This window comes from Watersipora subatra, chromosome 2, assembly GCF_963576615.1.
Source record: "Watersipora subatra chromosome 2, tzWatSuba1.1, whole genome shotgun sequence".
Taxonomy (NCBI): domain Eukaryota; kingdom Metazoa; phylum Bryozoa; class Gymnolaemata; order Cheilostomatida; family Watersiporidae; genus Watersipora; species Watersipora subatra.
The window spans coordinates 45,994,533-46,018,450 of NC_088709.1; the positions used below are offsets into that span (position 1 = coordinate 45,994,533).

General features: G+C 34.4%; 1 protein-coding gene across 1 annotated transcript; it reads left to right on the forward strand.

The window, feature by feature from the left end:
• Positions 1–363: 363 nt before the first annotated feature.
• LOC137386812 (organic cation transporter protein-like) lies at positions 364–23,444 on the forward strand. Its single transcript, XM_068072964.1, has 11 exons — positions 364–542; positions 13,620–13,848; positions 14,374–14,477; positions 14,812–14,966; positions 16,132–16,300; positions 16,486–16,574; positions 20,012–20,132; positions 20,226–20,446; positions 21,342–21,535; positions 21,989–22,140; positions 22,870–23,444. The coding sequence occupies exons 1-11, from the start codon at positions 400–402 to the stop codon at positions 22,925–22,927; spliced, it is 1,635 nt and encodes a 544-aa protein (XP_067929065.1). The 5' UTR covers positions 364–399; the 3' UTR covers positions 22,928–23,444.
• The last annotated feature ends 474 nt before the right edge of the window (positions 23,445–23,918 follow it).

Here is a 23,918-nt window from a genome sequence, read left to right on the forward strand (position 1 = left end):
TGAACTCTGAAAAGCATGTAATCATGTAAAGCCTTGTAATCAGCTCGTGTCTGTAGACCTACCAAAACAGCAGTCAGATCTTATAAGTGACAGGGTTGTGGTTGAGATAGGGGCAGACTTGTCACTACCGCAATGATTCTGACATATCTAATCATTGTCACCACGGCTGTTCCTCCTCGTAACGTAACGCTGCTGCGAGAAAATATTGATGATCTCTCATGGCCTTAGCTTACACTCTTATACTATCCTATCGAGGGTGTCATGTTGCAACCACCGCAAGTAACTTTACTTAACATCGTCTGGCTTTAATTCATTGCGGTGAATATGTCACTCTCAGTTGGATTTGCATCACTGGCAGCAGTAGGAAGATAGCTGTCAAGTTTCTTTGAATACTTCGACATGAAATTTGATGAGGTTTTAACAGAGATCGGAGAGTTTGGACGTTATCAGAAGATAAAGTATTTACTCATATGTTGTGTTGGAATTACTGCAGCTTTTCATGCTCTGTCCTCTGTCTTTACGATCTACACACCCAGGCACAGGTAAGTCTTGCCGGCAACTATTCCAGCCTGAGTATTGCTGCCAGAAATAGGCTGAGCAGTAAAATTCAGCCTCCTGATCAGAATATTCACGGTGAATGGTTAGTGTGTTGTTCTTGGTCTACCCTTAGATTTAGAAACACAGGAGATACACACTATATTATATAGTGTGTACACACTATATAATATAGTGTGTACAGAGTATGCATACTCGAGCACAGGTAAGTTTTGTGGACTATCTATCAAGGATATTTTTGACTCAATTCTTTTTTATCAAAATTTTTTGTTATATTTATTTTTTTGTAACTGTTAAACCTAAAGCATACAAAATCTTTCTTAGCAATTATAGACACAAAATTTAGAATGCGCAGGATAAATTAGAAGGTTTCAGAGAACTGTTTTCTCTCCAAAACAGCATCATAAAAGAAAGCTGATACACCGTTTATTTCAGTAGTTATTGACATCTTCCTAAACATTGTAACATTTTCTTTCTATTATATACCAAATCCTTAAATATTAAAGTTTTCTTATATATTATATACCAAATCCTTAAATATTAAAGTTTTCCTTTGTTTACGATTTATAAATACCTTGTGTTAGCATTTAATGTTTAAACTTAGATTATATGCTTTACTAGGTCAGAGTAAGGAGACACCATGCCCTCTCATGCCATCTTGAAATTTAGTTTTACGTTTAGTCAAATGAATGGTGCTTTCCTGTTGCATTGATAGCCTACATGTCTTCCTTGGTTTTAGATTTATTTAGCGTTTCCACCTAGTCTAACTGTCATGCTTTACTGGATGAGAGTGGGGAGGCACCAGGCCCTTTCACGTCTCCTTGAAATCTTATGTGTAGCTTATTGTATCATGACTTTCTGGTGCATCGGTGTTAGTTAAATTTGAAGCCTGAATATCACTAGCTAATTATGAACATCTACAACTGGTTTCTCTATTTGTGGTTTTAACCAGTTTTTGATTAGGCAAGACATTTTCCTGATTGTAAGGTATCAAAAAGACAACCAGACTAAGACATGATTTAGTCAGCATTTGTAGTTGTAACAATAACAATAACAATTGTATTTTGATAGATTAATCAACAAAGATACAAACATACTGCTTTACCTGTTGAAGTTGATTTCATAGCTATTTCTAATCTTTCTTAAAAGTTGAGTTGTACATTTTTTTCTTACCTATATATTATAGGAAGATTTTACCAAAAGATTCTCTGTAAAATAACATAACAGAGCTTTCTTGACGTCAACCATGTGTCAACAACAACCAAACTATAAAACTGATGAGAATTCCCATCGGTCAGTTACAGGCATTTTCAAAAGATTCACTCAAGTTTGATAGATATTCAGCTGATGGAATCAGGAAAGCTTTTTTCATTTCGAGTTTGACCGCAAAAGTCTTTCTGCTTTGACAAGCAATACCTTCTCAAGCTGAACTTTTTAAACTGCCTGCTATTGATTATCACATGTGCAAATGGGTTCTGAACCCCTGCGTAGAAGGCATGCTTTCAATTGAAGATGAAAAGTGACATAAGGTTACTTTGCCGGGTTAGATTATAGATGATATAGACATCAGGAATGTCTATTGACAGACCATGATATAAAAAGACTGGGTGTGTCGCAATCATGGCTAATATGGCCATCTTGTAACTTTAACCGACCAATCAAGAAGAAGCAGTATCGAAATTCTATTAAGTAACAATGTCATGTTACAGCTGCTGATGATTTCATAGTTGAGGACAGCTTTTCTTGCTTAGCTTCAGCTCTCATGTAATCACAGGGTTTCTACAAAAAACTGAGATCTGAGCTAAATATACAGAGACGAATACCGTTGAACCTCTTATTGGATGCCATGGCGCTTTATTTTTCCACTCTTCTCTTAAAATGGAATTTTATTAGAGGTGGTGTTCAAATAGAGGGTGGTGTTGTATTTTTCAAATAGTTCGTCAGAATTTTGGGAAGATAGATTTAACTCTTTTACAGGTAAAGCGAATGGCACCTATATTTTGCACTCTCCTTCGGATGAGCGACATTAACCTTTTTGGATGCAATAAATCTACTAACCTACCTCTAACTTAGACTAGATCTCTACATAAATACACAAGAAGGAAGCTGAGTAATATATCTACCAGTTGATGTTTATTGCTGGCAATTAACTTGAGATGATTTTGTAGAATGCGTTAATTTGTTGAAGCTTTCAACTTTTTAAAATTTTATTCTAACCTTGAAGGCATATTTTTGTTTTATAACTGTATTTAAGAATTTTGCATAAAAGATCATTGCAATCATTGATGGTTGCTACAGTTTGCAGCCAAAACTGGCTTTTATGTAAATTAGAAAAGGAGTTATTTGAGTCGATCCAGTGTAAGCCAAGTTTAGACAACCGCAATTATGCTATTAAATAATATGCTATAAATCTGCAAATTCATAAGTTATATAATGATAATATATCAAATTCTACAAATATATATTTATGAGCAAGTGACATAAACAAACCGTAATTATATTACAAACAGCAACAGATATTAACATTTTAAAACAAATATTAACATTTTTAAAATATTTGCTGCTGTTCACACTCTTCTGGTTATTCAATATCATCCACAATGTTTTCGGACCTCAACCCATCATCTGCACAGTTAAGCTAGTCAATACTTGTGTCCAAACAACTTTTTTAGTAAAGTAAAACCTTTACGCGATGCCATTGTAAATAGAAACCTTTAGCGAAACTAAAGAGAAACCGCCCGTAATCAAAATAGCCTCAAAATACGTAGTAGCACGGATTCAATCGTAAATGCAAAAACCTTTCCCTACAAACATTGAAGTATGAAGACCACTTTAAAAAAGGAACTACTATTAGCTTGATACAGCAACTAATTATTTCTATGATGCTGCAATCAAAGTTTGTAACAAAAAACCTTTAGGGCTTGGAGTTGAAAAACGGACTTCGTAACAAACAAAAACAAAGAAAAATTTATTATTGATGTAATTGAGTTAATACTAGTACGATTTTTGTAGACACTTTTCTACTGATCATTTGCTACTATGAATCTGTGAAGAACAAGAATGTCAAATAGTATCAGTCAAATAGAAGTAGGGTTCAAATGGAAGTGGCGTATAATTAAAGGTGGTATTCAAATACAGATTTTATGGTATATTATATACATAGATGTATTTTATATATATAGATACCGTAAAACTTTTATTTGAATGCCATGGCACTGCATTTTTCAACCCAAGTTGTTTAGAATATATATTTACAGCATTTAATAGATTACTATTATTATAAAGCTTATAAATTAACATATTTATATCATATTATTTGATAGCATGATTGCGGTAATCTGAACTCCGTTTATAATGAATCGCTGTGCGTAACTCCTCTTCTATAGCACATAAAAAGCCAGGTTTGGCTGCAAACTGTAGCAAACATATTGATGAGTGCAATATGTTTTTATGCAACATTGTTAAATATAATTATAAAATGAAACCATACCTTCAAGTTTAAAATTAACTAAAAAACTTGAAAGCTCTAACAGACTGGAACGCAGGCTATAAGATCATCATAGGTTAATGGCAAGCAATATATATCAACTGGCAGAGGCATTGATCATGCGTCTTTATTTAAAGATCTATGATGAGTTGGAGGTGAGTTTGCAAATTCCATGCATCCAAATGGGTTAATGTCACACCACCTGAAGGAAAGTGCAAAATATAGGTGACATTTGATTCCTCATGAAGGTGTTAAATTTATCTTCTCAACACTCTGACAAGGCATTTGGAAAATACAACATCACTCTGTATTTAAATGCCACCTCTAATAAAGCGCCACTCTAAGGGAAGGGTTGAAAATTGAGTGCCATGGCGTTCAAATAATGGTTCTATGGTGTATCTATATATATATATTAATGTATGCAATGTCGTAATGACCTTTAGTGAACTCTAGGGATCCTTTGATTGACCCAGACACTAGGAGACAGCGAATAATAATATTGCAATAAAACCTACAAAATTATTGCTTCTGAACTGGCTACTCCAATTGTCAACGATGCCCAGCAAAGACTGACAGGCTGATGTCTAGTTAGAGAAAATATGTAGAAAAGCAGAGGAAGATAACTTCTATACTCATCCAGTCAATGCTCGAGTAAAGAATACTGGCAGTCAAGGAATGAAAATTTCCCAAAAATTAAATTTTCCCAAATCTTTGCAAACTGCCGCAATGTGCTCAGAAGCTTTAGGTATTTGGTTCTATTGCTGCGACAAATTGTCTTTGAATTTTTTCTGTTCAAGGTTTTTCAACTTTGATTTAACATAGCAGCAACAGCGCTATTATATACACTAAATGCTAGTTAGGAGAATTGAAACAGAACAGAATATCAAAACTATGTATATTAATTTTATTATTTCAATATTTAATTTTGTTATTTGGCACTTTATTGAAAGAAGATTATGCCTGGAAGTCTCAAGTGATGTAAGAGATCATGGAGTGTGCCTACAAAGCACAGAGAGCAATTACATGCTCTATAATTCTAAACACCTGGAAGGTGAATGATTGGGGCAGGGGGTGGTGTGCTGGTGAAGACGAATGTTGTGGGTACAACTCCTGCATGCTGTAATCTTTTTTTTCAACTTTTAATCATGGCACAGATGGGTGGACTGGCATGGCTTTCATTAGAGGAAAAACTAGATATTAATTTTCAAAAGATGACTGTCATTCATCGCGTTGTTTTTATTGAGCTGAACCTTCATAGATGAAGGTTTCATCTATGAAGATCCAGCATCTAGTCTAGTGGTAACATGCAATGACTGAGTTCAACTTCAACCACATACATGTATGCGACTTGGTAAATTTTAATATTAGTATACACACAATGTTTCTATGCTGTGGTTGATCGACAAGTTAACATCATCTGCAAGTCATTTACAAGGTGGAAACAACAAAAACCCGCAAGTGAACCGAGTTCTCTTACTCACAAGTTTTTATCGAATGTTTCATGTTGACGGAAGATGGAAACTACACTTGTCACTGATGCGAGACAGGAGTGCGCGACTATGACCCTGATTTAGAGTTCCTTATTGTTTTTAACAATGCGCCAGCGTTAATCCTCATCATGCAAATATTCACTGAAACATCACATGGTAACTCAATGTGCACACAACTCCAAGTCAGCATCATTCGCACTCAATGCAAACATAGCGGCAGCCTTTTAGAGCAGCTGTTGAAGAGAATTTGGGTACAAAATGCATGTATGCTCATTATTACCTACTGCTAGAAATATATGTAGATCTCAGCCTCTCAGTAGAGCAGTTGGTTGGCTGAAACTGATGCCTCTTAAAAACTATCGAAACATTGAACGTTCAACGTTGAAATGGTGAAACATTTTTCTATTGACTCTTTATTCTTATTCTTACTGTTATCATTATAACTATATACTCGTAGTATTTTTACTCAGATAGCTCTAGGTGCGTGTTTAAGAAGCTGGTTCTCAGATATAACTTTCAAGCCAAACACTTTTAGCAATTTAGGAGGAGCTAGGAGCGACCCAGGCAGAAGGCATAAAGCATAGTGCATGTGGTTTTGATGAAATTGGTCAGAAAATATAGAAACTCATAGCATTTTTGCAGATTAACAGACAGACAGAATGACATAGTAGGATTTGTTAATGGAGATATCTGTTTCAGATAATGAATACATTAAACTAAGAGTTAGGAAAGAGAAGAAAAAGTGGAAATAGTTTGATGCCAATTAAGTCTTCAATTTTTTTAAAGCTAATTTTCCATGTTTTTTTCCAATTTCCGCTCTCTTTATCACCATCTCTTTTTGTCTCCCATTTTGTCTTATTCATCACCCCCCCCACTCATTCTTCCTCCTGGAGTCACAATACAGTAAGTCATTGACTTACGACCTAAATGACATATGTCCACCCGAATTTATGACCAGGTCTGTGAGAAGGTCAGGCAGCTTAGTGCGAAGCATAGCAAAAGCCGTTCTTCGTTATTTTCATTAAGCTTTTTCGTTATTTTTTGTTAGGGCAGATTTTTCTGCCACACGATATCGACAGTAATTTATCTCAAAATTAAAATTTAGCGATTTGTGTACTGATTATATTCGCTATTAAAAGATATACGTTGCTCGGCTTGGCGAGTTCAGCATTATCTGTTACTGTAAAAACGGATTCGCAAACAAATAAATGATAAAAATTTTGTTCAAAGTGTGAGGTTAACTAAAATACATACTAAAACTTCCTTCAAGTATGTGTTTGGTAAGCTAAATTCATTTAAGTTAGATCAGAATTGACAGAATATAGAGAATCCACTTGCGTCTAATTCGTCTTATGACTGATCGGAATAAAATGCGTCGCAAGTCTGCGACTAACTGTACTGTATCATGATTCTAGATTGTTAAGCGCACATCACTATGATTATATAACAACCATTTTAAGTTTATGACAGTTTACAGTGTATTACATACATATTCACGTAATATAATATTCAGTAATGAGCTGAGTGTGTCCGGTTACATTTAGCAAAGATCCAAAACAAGTCATAGCAGTATAACATATGTATACACAGAAGTCTGTGTTTGAGGGTTGAGAGTGTTTTGTGGTCTGTAATTAGACGCTGTCTCAGCTTTTAGATGCAGTCACACCTCGTATTTTAGTACAGTCAAACCTCTACTTACAATGATCTCAACATACAAACTCTCCAGTGTTACTCACTCTCTCTGCTCGATATTTAAACAAGCACTAAAATAATTCAAGCAAAAACATTGACCAGTTCAGCGTACTGCTTTAAGTACGCTGCTACATGCTGTACGTGCTTGCTGCTGTAGTTGCTATGGAGTGACAGGCTATGAACTCCCACCAATAATCCTATTTGACATTTTACTCCTCTCTTCAGCTACTACCAGCTCCAAATTCAACCTAACCATTGCTTCGCTATTTCATCTTACTTTCTCTCACGCAGTTTTTTGCCATTTTGCTTTAATGTGCTTTCCTTAACTCAACTCCTTGCACATGTATGTATCTTTTAATTTCTTGAGGTTTCTATTTTCCTCTCCGAGGTGTTCATAGATATGGTTTACCCTTGCTTTGAGATTTGAAGTGCCACACGTAGCACTTCCTCTGTTTCTCTCCCACACCGTAGTTATTTCAGTTCCAGTTGTGTCCAGTATTTCACCTTTACAGGAAAAAAAACAAACAGCCCATGAGTATTTTACCTTCATCTAAGATAAGCTTGCCTGAAATTTTAATAGATTTTATTAGACAGTGTCAATATTTTTCTATCATTTACGATTGTTTTCGATATTTAAAGTGATCTGACTGCCAAGATGTTTCAAGATTAAAATCAACAAAACTTCATTTAATTGCAATACAAACGCTAAAAAAACGCACAAATTGATTTCACCGACTGTTGCAATAGTTGATACCGGTTATTGCTTACATGCTGCAGCATTGCCCACCTCTATGCTGTCGGTCTCTTTGCAACTATAGATGTCATAACCACGCATCACTTTCACACAATCTGAGCGTTTTAACCGCGATCAAGTTGAGTCGATTTTTAATTTATAAACATACCAGCAGTCAGATCACCTCAAACATCAAAAGCAGTGGCAAGAGATAAAAATAGCAATAATTTCTGATAAAATCTACTAACATTTTGTGCAAGGTTATGTATAAGTTGACGCCTGAAGTATTTGTGATCATCTCTTCATCTCTTCATCACTTTTATCTTAATGACTAAGTATTTCAACATGATGGGAACTTTATGTACCGAGTGATCCGATTTTTGACCCTCCTGTAATGCAAGCCCATTGTCCTTTCATCCAATTTGTCTTTCCTCAATAAAAAGTCGCAGCCTTTCTAATTTAGCTAACTAGTGAACTTGACAGTTTTATAACGTTATTATAAATCACAAGCTCTGCTATCTGTATTTAGTTCAGGAATAATGTATTGCAGCAGCAAGGCGCCACCAGCGATGTCACGCAGTCATATGCGTGATCACCAAGGTCAGCTAGTGATAATTAACTAGCCATTGTAGATCTGTTTTATATTACTAGGGAAGACACTTGTTACTAACACGTGTCAAGGTAAGGTTACAACCTAGCCGCTTATACGTGAGATGCTATAGGCCTACGTGCTACAAAGCTTGGAGTCACGCACCTACGTTTATGTACCAGCAAGTCTCAAAACTCAAGTGAACTTCTAGTTTTGTTAGAACTAGAACTTCGACTATGGCTGTTTTGTGTTATCTCCTGTCTGTCTCGAATATCTGAACCTAGTTAAGCCTACACACTGTCAGAAGTCAGAGGTCATGAACTAGTTCTTGAAAGTCATAAATAGACCATAGTCAGCTTGATTAGATGTCTCTGTTGGGCCCATCCATCCGTTGAGCAGGTAGAACTGTCTATGGTAGAACTGTCTATGGTAGAACTGTCTATGGTAGAACTGTCTATGGTAGAACTGTCTATGGTAGAACTGTCTATGGTAGAACTGTCTATGGTAGAACTGTCTATGGTAGAACTGTCTATGGTAGAACTGTCTATGGTAGAACTGTCTATAGTAGAACTGTCTATGGTAGAACTGTCTATGGTAGAACTGTCTATGGTAGAACTGTCTATGGTAAACGAATAAATGAATAAAATGAGTACAAATTAGTTTTTGTGATTTCTTCATCATACTTATTTTTAAGTATCCACATTTTCGCTATTTTTTGAGCACAGTTTTGTTAAATTTTACTTTGGTTTTTTTTTTCGTTATCTGCCAGCTGACAATTTTGAACATAGAAACTTTTCACTGTCTCATCCCTAGTTCAGTTAGGATTAGCAAAGACAATACAAACCGCATAAGTACTTTTATTAACAGGATTTTCTATGGTTTCACGCTGATTTTTAACAGCTAGTGGCATGTGTCCACTGTATTAATGGTATTATGTAATTATTATTATGTAATTATGCGTATTAACTATTTGCACAGCCTTTAATTGAATGTTTTTGCTTTCAGCAATTCAGTGTTCTTACAAAAATGAATAAAAATCTGGAGCATTCACTTTTAGCTGATACAATTATTTATAAACGAGTAGCCTTGAATAGATGTCATATATATACATATGTATTATATTATTTTGGTGAACCTCACCATAAAACTTGTAAAAACTGTGTCAGAACAAAAAACAAATGCAGAGAACCAAGTGGAAACAAATAAAATTATAATGAGAAATGGAAAAAAATCGTTAATAAAGGCAAACAAAGATTGGAACTAAGACTCTATAGAGGGCCTATATGTTTACTCACCTTGTCAACCTATGTGGTAGTATTGTTTACTCCAATTTAGGTCTCTTACTAAAAAACTCGATGTTTAAGCCCTCGCCTCAAAGGTCTCAGCTGTTTATTTAGGTACTGCTATATATATATGCATACGTACAGACATACATACATATATTTACGTAAATATATATTACATATATATATATTTGCGTATATATATATATATATATTTGCGTATATATATATATATATTTGCGTATATATATATATATATACTTGCGTATATATATATATATATATTTGCGTATATATATATATCTAGAAATTCCACTGTCATACAGCCCACGACCAAAGTGATATTGGAAAAAAGAAAGGGTACTGATGGTTGAGAAATGCAATATTAGCAGTCAAATGACACTGCAGTGCAATAGGATAACTGCAATGGTAGCTGTAATGTACTGAGTGTGAGTGTTATTATATACAACAAACAGCAATAATGAAAGAAAAGATTATATGTTTATATCTTTCCCCTGCAATAGAAGAAATGCAATGTTGGCCAATATTAGAAGTAGAATGCACTGATATTATTGGAATAACCAAGATTATTAATATAGTAATAATATAAAACCAATACACAATTTTGTTTACATTTCAAAACTTCATAGCTAACAATATCAAAAAGTGATATTTATTATATAGATTTTTAGAAAATCTATTTAAAAAAGTGTTTGGTCATGACAAACAGCAATAATGAAAGGAAAAGATTATATGTTTATATCTCTTCCCCTGCAATAGGAGAAATGCAATATTAGAAGTAAAATGCACTGATATTATTAGAATAACCAATATTATTAATATAGTAATACAGTAATAATAGAAAACCAATGCGCAATTTTGTTTACATTTCAAACTGTCATAGCTAACAATATCAAGAAGAATATCCAAACTTATAATTAAATATCGTAATCTCATAAAAATCGTTAGAAAAAAATATCATCGTCATATCCTTTACTTACACTGCGTTGGACATCAGTTAGAATACCCAAGTACTCAAATGCGTCTAAATGTCAGTTAATTTGAAATCGGCAAAAATGAAACGGTTTCAGTACTCCTACGTTAATCACCAAAACCTTTGACAATGCTATAGACTGGTGAAAAATGCACGTTATTTTTTCGTGAAATGCGCACGATTTAATCGTTCTATTATTTGTCGCTCGGCGTTTCAATTTCCGGTCTTAAATTTTATAAAAGTGAGGCTTGACAAGTTTTCACAACGATTTTCGTCCAAATAAATCTGTCTATTTGTGTATAATCCGATTAGATAGGTAAGTTTTAAGATAATAACGACGGTTTACAAAGACTTTGTAACATATTCCCACGACCAAACAGAGCAAAGCGATTGGTTGGGAGATTTATGATAAATGCACATGTGCACACAACTCCCGAAAATTATTCATCAACAATGAGACGAACCCTTGAATCAAAATTTCATCAACAAATTTAACCATCGTTTTGTAGAGTCATTAAAGTATAATAACGATACAAAACACATACAAACCCATTTAAATATGTTACAAAGTCTTTGTAAACCGTCGTTATTATCTTAAAACTTACCTTAAAATGTGTTTTGTATCGTTATTATACTTTAATGACTCTACAAAACGATGGTTAAATTTGTTGATGAAATTTTGATTCAAGGGTTCGTCTCATTGTTGATGAATAATTTTCGGGAGTTGTGTGCACATGTGCATTTATCATAAATCTCCCAACCAATCGCTTTGCTCTGTTTGGTCGTGGGAATATTTGCATATATATATATATATATTTGCATATATATATATATATTTGCGTATATATATATATATATTTGCGTATATATATATATTTGCGTATATATATATATTTGCGTATATATATATATATATATATATATTTGCGTATATATATATATATATTTGCGTATATATATATATGTATATATATATACTGTATGTATATAATATGTATGATCGACTCAACATACAAGTTTTATAAAATATGATGAATAATTTTAGCAAATATATCGAACTCAAGGTCATTTTCAGCATATGACAGTTGAAGCCCCTTAGAACATTGTGTTTTTATGAAAGTCAAAAAGATTGATCAAAGTTCAGCATAGAAACACTTGAAAAAATATAAAAAGTAATAAAGCATACATAAGGTAAGTTAACTAGAATTTAACCTACTGGTAATTCAAATAGAAAGAAGTTAAACCACTCGTCGCCATCACCACCTTTTATATTCAATGTACTGCTAAACCTAAATGTACTGTGGCTTTCGCTTGCGTGTTCCTAAAGTTATGTAACAACAGGAACATTTTGTTAATGGTTATTCTTCCAATAGTTTACTATAAAACATAAAATATGTTTTATTCCTTTTAGTTGTTGATAATTATTTTTACATTTCATTTGTTTAAATATAGTAGAATCACCTGAAGCATTTATTAAAGCGTGTCATGGGTCCTGTGGAACGAATTAAATGAATTCTAATGTATTCATATGGGAATATTTAATCCAACACATGAAGTAGATTTTTATATGAATTAACTTAGAATTGTGAAGTATATTTTAAGTGAATCTGGAATATTTCAGCTCCCTTTTGACTGAAACATCCCTGTTTTTTAAACAGCATCAAGTGAACTTGAATGTACTTCATGTATATTCTGATTGTACAGTTTAAGAGTGGAAACAATTAATTTGAGAGTTTTTCTTCTTTGAGACGAGTTACATTGTATCTTCCAGGAACCTCAACAATTCTGTTTGCTAAATACTCTAGACTGCTGGACACTGATTGAATGGTTCTTCTTCTTCTTTGCGAGAGATTATTCCGAGTTGTGTTCTCTTATATTAACACTCTACATATCTGTACATCACTGTATTTATAGCAGAGCTAGACTGTCTTGTGTCCGATAAGCCAATGTCATCTAGTGTTTTAGGCTAACATCATATAAGGCTGGAGGAGGTAACGTTATATAGCGTCTAAAAAGGCAGCTCATAAAGTTCTTGGAGCTAAAATGTTCTTTAAAGATATATTCAAGTCTATTTTTATTAATGAGTTTGTCTGTTGATGAATTGAAGGAAAAATAGTGGAGTGCTCCTTAAGAGTTGACGGTTTTCAGATAAGGGAACAATGTGATCCTAAGGCTAATGTTGTTCATTCATATAGCTACTATAACATAAAGTAAAATTCCAAAATTTTTAATCAAAAATTAATTCAGAGTATTCTATTCACTTCCTACTTTATTACATACCAACCTACTTGCGACGTTTTCCAACAGTTATTGGAAACTTTGACAATAATAAAATGTTCCCGTACACTGTATTATTCTAATTAAATATACATTTGTAGGGTAAATCAGAGCTATCCAGGTCCTTCTATTTGGATTCAGATGATTTCCAAGTTGTTTTCTTTTGCACTACTACTAAAAATATCTAGAGTGATCTTATGATAACTTCGAAATTTGACTTAATATTTTAGGTGAATCTGGAGTTGCCCCTTTTGGCTGCTATCAATGTTCTTTAGATAGTATTAAGTGACCTTGAATGGAATATATGTTTGGATTGTATGGTTTTAAAAGTGGAAAAAGTTAGTTTGAGAATTTTCTGTTCTTTGAGACGGAATAACCTATATTGTTCGCTCTTACAGCAACTTCAAAAGTTCTACTTGCTAAAAAGTTTACACTGCTGAACGTTATTGGAATGTTTTTGCTGTGAGTTGTGTTCTCTTGTTGTACTATTAAACATAGAGTGATCTTATGATATTTTAGGTGCAGCTTGAGTTCAACTGTTTTCAATGGCACTGACAGCTGGAAAAGCCAGTCCTCTGAGCATGCAAGACTCATAGACTTATATGTGCCAAAAGACTCAGATGGCAATTATGACTCATGCAGTCTCAAGGTCTATGATGAGCAGAATGGAAAGTCAAGCAATAATACTGCAAGCTGCCAAAGTTGGGTCTATGATGATGAACAGCTAGTGAACTCTATTATTACTTCTGTAAGGCGCTATAAAATCTTTTGAAGGTCAAGGTTGATTGTATTGAAAGGTTTTTAGACAAGTACACGGAGACCTCTAAGTTAATATGATTATACTAGCTCACAGTTTTGCATATTTAATGGTATTTGAGTTTAAAATTTTGTGTGTTTGAAATTTCCGTCTGTATTTGTACCACAGCAGTTCCACGAAATGTGTATAAATGTTATACATGCCAACTTTTATGTATTATGTATGTTATTATTGTTTTTATGCTACTATATATATTACTATTGTTTATATATTATTATATATGTTATTAAGGTTTATATATTATTATATAGGCTTATGCTATTAAAGTATAAGATATTGGAAAGTTATATCAATGTACTTTAAATTTATACCGTTAATAGAAGGTTGGCTAAGTTGATAGCTGTATAGAAATGCCAAACATTAGTACAAATCTGAGTTGTCAGATCTCTAGAAATCTTTTACAATGTTTGAATGCCAAACTAATAAGGATGGAATGCAACCCTTTATTTTTTGTAGTGGGATCTCGTTTGCGACAAAAAGCTGCTAGCAACCCTCTCATCTTCCATGTTCATGTTTGGCAATTTGGTCGGAAGTATTGTATGCGGGATTTTATCTGACTTGTAAGTAATCATCATACTGATATGTTTAATACCATAGCTCACAATTTTCAGTGAGCTGTTTGTCACCATCTGTATACTTTTATATGAAAACAATTCAAATATTTGCATGAATCTCTATGTCTATGTCTTTAACTCTATGTCAATATTTACCTCTGAGAGAATAGGATCACTGATTTAGTTTAGCCACAAATGACTATTGTTAGGATTCCCAATCTTTTTAGTGATTCTATTGCATCCATTTTTAAAAATTGGTTGCATCCATATACCATTTTTAAAAACTCATTTAAAGAGTAGAACTTATGCTGTAATCTTATAAACTTTCCTATTTTGACAGGTTAGGGCGTAGGAAGACCCTTCTGATCGGTATATTAGGGCAGCTGCTGTCAGGAATAGTGATGACTTTTGCTCCAGAGTTCTACACATTCACCATATTTAGATTCCTTATAGGGATATTCAACATGCAGACATTTCTGACAGGCTTTGTTTTGGGTGAGTAGTAACAGTAGATTGTAACAGTACAATAATAGCGATACTAAGAAGGATAGTGTTGCTACCACTAGAGAACTAGTAACACTAGTAATATCAGTGCTAGTACTACTAGAGCGGTAGTGATACCAGTGATAGTAGTTGCAGTACTAATAGAGTTATAGTGGATTTAGTAGTAATAGGGGCCATTGCCCTAACATAACATTACACTTCTCTCTGGGTGGTTTCAAGTTCTACATCACATAGTTCATTACATTGATCTCTAGATAGTTTTAAGTTCTACATAAGATAGTTCATTACACTTCTCTCTGGGTGGTTTCAAGTTCTACATCACATAGTTCATTACATTGATCTCTAGATGGTTTTAAGTTCTACATAAGATAGTTCATTACACTGATCTCTGGGTGGTTTCAAGTTCTACATAACATAGTTCATTACATTGATCTCTGGGTGGTTTCAAGTTCTACATCAAATAGTTCATTACATTGATCTCTAGGTGGTTTTAAGTTCTACATAACATAGTTTATTACACTGATCTCTGGGTGGTTTCAAGTTCTACATAACATAGTTTATTACATTGATCTCTGAGTGGTTTCAAGTTCTACATAACATAGTTCATTACACTGATCTCTGGGTGGTTTCAAGTTCTACATCACATAGTTCATTACATTGATCTCTAGATGGTTTTAAGTTCTACATAACATAGTTCATTACACTGATCTCTGGGTGGTTTCAAGTTCTACATAACATAGTTCATTACATTGATCTCTATGTGGTTTTAAGTTCTACATAACATAGTTTATTACACTGATCTCTAGGTGGCTTTAAGTTCTACATAACATAGTTCATTACATTGATCTCTAGGTGGTTTCACCTTTCTTTCCATGTAGCAATCTACTTAGAGATGAATCTAATGCTTTGTTTGTCAATTGTTGTTCCCTGTAACTCCTTACGTAACATAAAATTTGACCTAGATTATGTTGCTGTATCTAGTGATAGCTCAATTTACCACCACTTGAAGCCCTTACGGGTAAATCCTAAATTTGAAGCTACAACCATTTAGACCTTCGCGGACCCAGACCTACACCTGTAACCACTTAGTTCTATTAAATGCATTATAGCATTCACGCATAGCCTGATTTCATACATGTCGTGGCAATTTTTGCAGGGATGGAGCTGATAGGACCCAACTATCGGATCATTGCTGGCATAGTCATCGAGATATTCTGGGCAATCGGCTTCCTCATACTCATAGGCTTGGGCTACGCCATTAAACGCTGGATGTACATTCAACTGGTTATCACTCTGCCAGTTATTCTATTCATCGCTTACTATTGGTAGGATGTGGGACTTGTACTTTTCTCAGGATGGGAAAGCATTTTGATGACTGTCTTTTCAAGCACTATTTGGTGGAGTTCCATTTTACATTTTCATCTTTACTGAACTATTGCGAATGTAAGGTTTGTGCGTAATGCATAATGTAGGCCCTATACAATCTCAAGGAATGCTGCTTGTTTGCCAGGTTGCTGCCAGAGTCAGCACGATGGCTACTAACAAAGGGGAGAATTTATGAAGCGGAGGAGATTCTCCAGAATGCTGCTAGAGTTAATGGTAAATATCAGGCGGGTATTCGCTGGTTGCAAGTTGGGGCGGCTAATTTTAGGCGACTAGTTATGAACACCTGGGGGGTGTGGAGGGGGCGGTGTAAGCCCCTAACAGGTTTCTCTCATGTAGGGCCTCAGCCGGGTCTCTCATGTGAAGTTTAAAAAAAATTTATCGGAAAGTATCAACATTTTTCTATTTTTTGAGATTTGTTTTGTTTTCGGTGATGTGACTGACGAGACGTTTTTAAATTAAAATAGGCAAAACTTGACCGCAGTTAAAACGCTCAGAAAAAAGCATATTTTTCTTCTGAGCGTTTTAACAAAGATCAATTTTGCCGATTTTATTTAAGTTCATACGGAGGTTTCCACGCTTTCGATGGGACATGGCCAAGCGGATATTTGGTAAAACTTGATCTTTTGCAAACCTTTATAAAAGTCGTTAACAAGAATATTTTGCCATTGACGATGATAATAATGACGCCTAAGAACTACTAAAAGTTGATGTTTGTCTCTATGGCTTGGAGTAAAGTGATATTCTACAGCGATAAAAACCATGCCCATAGCTGTTGGGCAAATAACTTTTCGAATAAATGATGTTGAGGTCGAGTTATCTGAAGCGATTTATCATTGCGTGGGAACAAACCAAACAAATCCGTTCGAGTTAACCTTGTGTTGAGATGAAATGTTACATTTTATCCGAGGGCGAGTTATCCGAGTTTGACTGTACTTAGCCGCGGAAAGTTCCTAAAAGATTGGGGCAGCTCAAACGGCCCGCCGCCCTAGGGAATACGAGCCTGGTAAATATGTTATAATATATTACAATATAAAATAATATAATATGATTAGTACAATTAGAAATAATATGAAACAATGTAATATAGTTTAGTATAAATATAATATACATGTAGATAGTCATATATATATATATATATATATATATATATATATATATATATATATAATGTAGATAGTCATTACTTTATTATAACTCATAAACTTGCATATTAATAGCATATTACTTGACAGTTTCATCGCAGTTTTATGAACTCGGCTTACAATGTATGACGCTCGTAGTTATAAAATGAAAATATGCCTTCAAATTTAGACTGAAATAAAAAACTTGATAGCCCTGAGAAATTGCAACGCAGGCTGTAAGATCATCGTAGGCCAATTGCAAGCAGTAGATATTGTATATGAGGATTACGAGGACATGGAGCATTGATTTAGAACGGTAATCTGTAAGGATTGACATGTTCTAAGATGTTTGTCTTTAAAATTCATAAAACTTTGTCCAGAATAATTAGACATGAACTGTTCTGAATGCTGACAATTCATATCTTTTTAATGTAATGGCAAGTTTCTGTGCTTTTTTTCTGACATATATAGAACAAAAGTGTCTAGCCTGGGTTGGTCTGCAATCACTGCTGAAATACCTATTAACCTTGTTTCACAACATAAATAAAAACGTAAGAATACATATGATAGTTTATGGGTCTGTAACGGAAACTCTTTACTCTCCACAAGACAGTACATGCAGAGAGTGTGCGCATACACCTCTGTCAAAATGATCAAATCTTTCTCGTTATATATGCTTCTTTTTTAGGCTCCGCCCCTTCTCTTGATTTCATATTTGGTCTTCTAATCAGTTTTTTCAGTCATCTGTGTTGTAAGAGTTGCTGTGTTATACAGATGAATATGAATAAGGTTTATTCGTTAACAAGTGTACACCATAAACTGACTAAGGCAAAGAAAATGAGCGCACTTAGTGGTAACACGTACTGGGTGTAAACATAAGCTGCCCATGTGATCATAGACACAGTAATAAGGAATATTACAACAGTCCGAGCGCCCTTAACGGTGACCGAGCCTTTCCCTGTGACCAGCAGGCTTGGTTCGGTGACCGTGGTAACCAGGAGGTTGATCGCCATGGCCCTGGTCACGGGTCTCTGCCTTAACAATATTATGTAAACATAATTATAAATATAATAGTAAATACGTTGGTGCATTTTATATAAATTGGTAGTCAAATCACTGCCATATTGGCGATAAAATGCCACATCGGGAGAGAAGCCTAAGCATAGAGCGTATGCACGTTCACCATGTTAGCTATTCACCCACCACAATCTGACCATTTTTATATAGCTACTTATAAAGTGGTTGCTATGACAATATAGTTACTGTATGATAGCACATTAGCAGCTCTGAACGTAAACTTTATAAATTATAGCAGAAGTAAGCCTAGTGAAAGCTTTATAAAATTGTAAATTGACCCTAAATGTAAGAATCAAGTTTCAAGTGCCACTGACAATGAAAATGTGACATTTGGCAGATTAGAAAAAAGAAACTCGATTCCCCTATTGTATTAAAATTGTATTAAGGTTACGTCTGCTATTTTCCATCAATGATGGCACTATAGCCTTGGTTCCCCAGCCTCGTTACTAGAGCCCTGTTATTGTAGCCTTGGGGCTGTGGTGTAGCTTTAGCCAGAAGTCTTTAAAGATTTAAAGAATCATAAGCTAACAACTTAATACTTTTTTTAACAATTAATGTTTATCATGTTTATCGTTTCTGCTGTCTTTTGTATGTTTCCTGACCACGTCAAAATTACTAGATTTACATAGGAAATTATGTCAGATATGAAGGCTGATCTACTGTGACATATATGATACTTAGTTAATCATCAATGGTTTATCTAATTCCCAGAAGACTATAAATATTTTCCATTTACAAGTAGTTTAAAATTTTCCGTATTGTCAAACAAATCCACAGGGTAAAAAGTAAGAGAAACTGGGTAGAGCTAGGAGTTGCTGTAGAGTACAGTAGTAATGGAATATTAGTATATAGCAGAGGTAGTGGTAATAGTACCTGTTATAATAGTAGTGTTAGTACATAGTAGTAGCACCTATAGTTGTAGTAATAGTTGCCATAGCAGTTCTAGTTTTAGTAGTAGTATAGAAAACAGCGGTAGTAGTTGTACAAGTAACAGAAGTAGTAATAGTAGCAACAGTAACAGCAATAGTAGCAATGATAGTAATATCAGTAGTAGTATTAGTAACAGTAGTAGCAGTAGTAAACAGTATTAGTAGTGATAGTAGTATTAGTAGTAGTAGTAGTAGTAGCAGTAGTAACAATAGTAACAGTATTAGTAGTGGTAATAGTAGAAGTATTTGCAGTAGTAGTAGCAGTGATAGTAGTAGTAGTAGTGGTATGAGCGAAATTCGCACCTTTTTATCAAATATTCCTACAAACAACATAGACAGAAGTTCAATAAATAGGTCACAAATAAGTTATGAGCAATTGACTATGAAAATCAGCAAGGCACAAAATTATGACTACATTACATTAGGACTTAATTTCTCTTTGGTTTATTGACTACATGAGGGCTTGTCTGAAATAATGCTCTACAAATTGCGAGGTTACAAACTCTCTCATTACTTATTGCAGGAAAAACGCTTCAGCATGGAGTTCTCAGCATGCTGGAAGGACCAAAGAAGGCTGAGAGCCCTAAAGCTCTCTTACGAGCTCCAAAGCTTCTAATCAGAACTCTTATAATATTTTTCAACTGGTGAGTAAAATGACTCAACTAAATTTCCATAATGAGAAATGACGAGACATACGTGAATCTCTGTTTTATCACTAATATAATATTTTGCTGCAGGTTTGTCATCTCAATGACCTACTACGGACTTTCCCTCAACAGCGGAAACATGCCAGGGTCACTGTACGTCAACCTCACGCTGTCAGCTGTCGCTGAACTTCTCGGCTACCTAATATGTTTTCTCTGCTATATTACTGGTCGGAAGATTATGCATGTTGTGGCTATGATAGTCGGTGGACTGGGCTGTATCTGCTCCATCCCAATCTTGTATATCGACAATGGTAGGCTCTAAGTTTATGAAGCGTTGCTATACACTCGCTGAACAGCTATTGAAAAGTTAGACAAACCCAGTTTGTCAGTGAGCAGGTGTATATTGGGCTTGATGAATAATTGGTTAAATAATGTCACAGTTTGGTCAATTATATGTTTGTATGTATTCAGCCTGCCTTAAAAGTTACATGTATTTCGCTCAGGCTTTTTAAAATGTGTCAATTTCTCAAGCTTCTCATTGCTTCAAATACACAAGCGAAGTGTAGACAACATTGTTAGATAAACAGATTGTGTATAGAACTGTCACCGATAGATATTGAGGTGATGTTATTTCTTGAGCCGTTTAAAACTGCCATAGTGTGGCACATCATTAGGTAGATGCAAAGCTGCTCACCCAACAATTTTATAGCTAGCTGTCTGGTGAGCACTCATCAGCATGTTAAAAAAAATTGAAAGATTTGAATCTGTCCTCTTTTATGCAAACAATACTTCACATCAGATTCATGTTTCAACACAGATCTTAAGTCTATGAAACTTGTCTATGGAGCTTGTTTGAGTCGTGAAACTTAAACCATTTGGTTTGAATGGTGATGAATTTAAATATTTTCACATTTTCACCATTTTCTCTTCAACTTTGAATGTATTGGATAATGAGAGTTTTTAGAATCAAAATCTAAATCAATATATAATAATAATGACAACAAAAATATGATAATAAAGATGTAATAATAAAGATGTAATAATTAAAATTTAATAATAAAAATACAATAGTAATAGAGATACAACAACAAAAAATTATTTGTTGCGAACATTGTGTGGACTGAGATAACATCTAAAGAATCTTGCATCTCAAACTAAATGATTTGGTTTTGAATTTATGACTGACTTGTAACTTGTGCCTTTTAGTCACAGAGGATCAAAGAAACACATATTTTGTTGCTCTAAATTTCATTGGAAAGCTTGGTGTGACAATAGGATTTGGCGTCATTTACTTCTGGTGTGCTGAGATATTTCCAACTGTGTTACGGACATCTTTGATGGGTGGGAGTTCAACCTTTGCTCGGATTGGTTCAATATTTGCACCAGTCATCGCTGACATAGTAAGTAACCGCTGTTGCAGAAAGTAGCTGTTGATATAGTAAGTTATATGCTAACACTAGAGTAAGTTCCTAAAGTATTATAAAATATGATAAGCATATTTCAACATAGATTTGAAATAACATAAAAACATAGCGTAGCTAAAAATCTAGCCAAGTTTATGGGCATCAGTTTATTTTATCATGAGCACCAGTTTGACCTATTATTAGCACCAGTTTGACCTATTAATATCAGTGCATTTTACTTCTAATATTGGTCTTTTTTCCAATATCACTTTGGTCGTGGGCTGTATGACAGTAGAATTTTTAGTATATAATATGATAAACATATTTCAACATAGGAGATTTGAATTAACATAAAAATATTGTGTAGCTAAAAATTCAGCCATGTTTGTTGCCACCAGTTTGACCTATATATATTGATAGCAAATAATCTGTGGGTACAAATCTTTGCAGGGAAAACTTGTGCCAGCCAAGTACAAGCTTATACTTCCTCCAATCATATTTGGTATTTTGACCATTTCTGGAGGTCTTCTATCTATAGCACTGCCAGAGACAACAGGTCATGACCTCCCTGACACCATTGAAGAAGCCAATATCTTTCCTGAGTAGGTCAAGCACAGGTTTTTACTATACTTTGTTTTTATGTAAATGACAATCGTACCTTGACAAACACCATGTTTTCTGCTATGTCAAAGTCTTTGCTGCGTCTCTCTGTCAGTCAATCAGTCAGTCAATCAGTGAGTCAATCAGTCAGTCAGTCAGTCAGTCAGTCAGTCAGTCAGTCAGTCAGCCAGTCTGTCTGTCAGTCTGTGTGTCAGTCTGTGTGTCAGTTGAGGTGAATAAGACTGTCTATGGTTGTGGCGTACATATGATAGCAGATCTCTAATCAGCCTGATTACAAGCAGTCGTCTACCGTGAGTTTGTATTGATCTGCCTCCATTTTAAATTCCTGTTAGGGGAGCTACATCTTTATAGCAGAGTCTATGCCTTCCTTGATTTTATTTACCATCACATAGTTGAGAGTATAATAGTTGACATGGAAGGTGACCTGGTTCCATTCTGTTTACACGGCCCAACCATTTCAGACATCTCAGATGATGGGCCTGTCCATTTTAAAATTTCTATGTTTGTGGTTTTTTCCTGCCATTTGATGTTTATCAGATCCTTGTAGTGCCTCATAATCACAAAAGCGTGGCTTCTTTTACTTGAGCTTGATAAATTGTAAGCGGAAAAACATTTATTTTAATATAATAAATATATATTTTCACAGTAGGACATTTGTTAATGGTGAGAGAAGCTAATTGTGGGTCAATTGTTTCAATTTACTTTTACAGAAAGTTGGAAGAGAATACAGAGCAAGAGAAAGCAGAAGAAAAGGAGCAGAACCTATAAGCGGGTCCAGTTCAGAGTTCATAAGTTCAGTGAAAAAACAGCCTTTTGTATATAAATACCCAAGGAATTTGCAGTGGCTATTTTTGGTGTAACCTGTCTTTATTTGGCCTCTATAGATACTGCTAGGCTTGCGTAAACTACTAGACTGTAGTCCTTCGGCATGCCATACATTCAAATCAATTAATTTTGTTTGCAGATGACATCAAATTTGTTTACACATGACATGTACTGTATTTGGCTTGACTGTAACATCGAACCTATCTGTAGATGACACCCAACTTGCTTGCAGATGTATTATTTTACTAATATGTAGATATTTTGCTGTGTATAGATATTCCTTTCTGATCTGCCTCTTTATATGGATTTTTCTGGAGATCCTATACCAATATTTTTTCAATCAAATTTCTTTGGCAACGTTTCCTAACAAAATTGGTGTCAGAGATATCAAAGTGCAACCTGACTATTTATAATATTAAAAAACATTTCATATTCATTTTGTGGACTACAATACATACAAACAATCAGATCTCAAGGCTTCTTTACCTCAAAGAAGGTTGATACAAGGCTAATGATTGCTAACAATTTCAAAATGTAGAAGCTAAAAATGATGGACTGACATGCCTGTTGCTATGAAGTATTTGATGAGACAATTATGGAGGTTGAGTTGTTTTTTTGTGTGGTAAATACAAGCAAATGATGAAGCATAAAAAATGATTTTTGACACAATCCTCTTTATGGCAGCATGCCAACAAGGCAGCATTGAACTGATCCAATCTTCTATTCCATAAAATCTTCTATTCTTCCATAAAATAATTATTTGCACGTTCTTCTATAGAAACAATAATACAAAATGAACAATAAGTACGCATGAAGTTCTGAAAAGGAACCATCTTCAGTCTACTTAATCCACAAATGAGAAGGCCTAAAATGTAGCGTGTTTGCAGAGGTTGAGTAACCAAGTCGAAGACATTTCAGTTTTGACTTACCACTA

Bases quoted from the DNA above. Each gene is read 5' to 3' on its own strand.
- LOC137386812 (XM_068072964.1), top strand. From the start codon at position 400: ATGAAATTTGATGAGGTTTTAACAGAGATCGGAGAGTTTGGACGTTAT. The intron at 543-13,619 runs GTAAGTCTTGCC...ATGATATTTTAG, and splicing joins ATCTACACACCCAGGCACAG to GTGCAGCTTGAGTTCAACTG. The intron at 13,849-14,373 runs GTAAGGCGCTAT...TATTTTTTGTAG, and splicing joins TGAACTCTATTATTACTTCT to TGGGATCTCGTTTGCGACAA.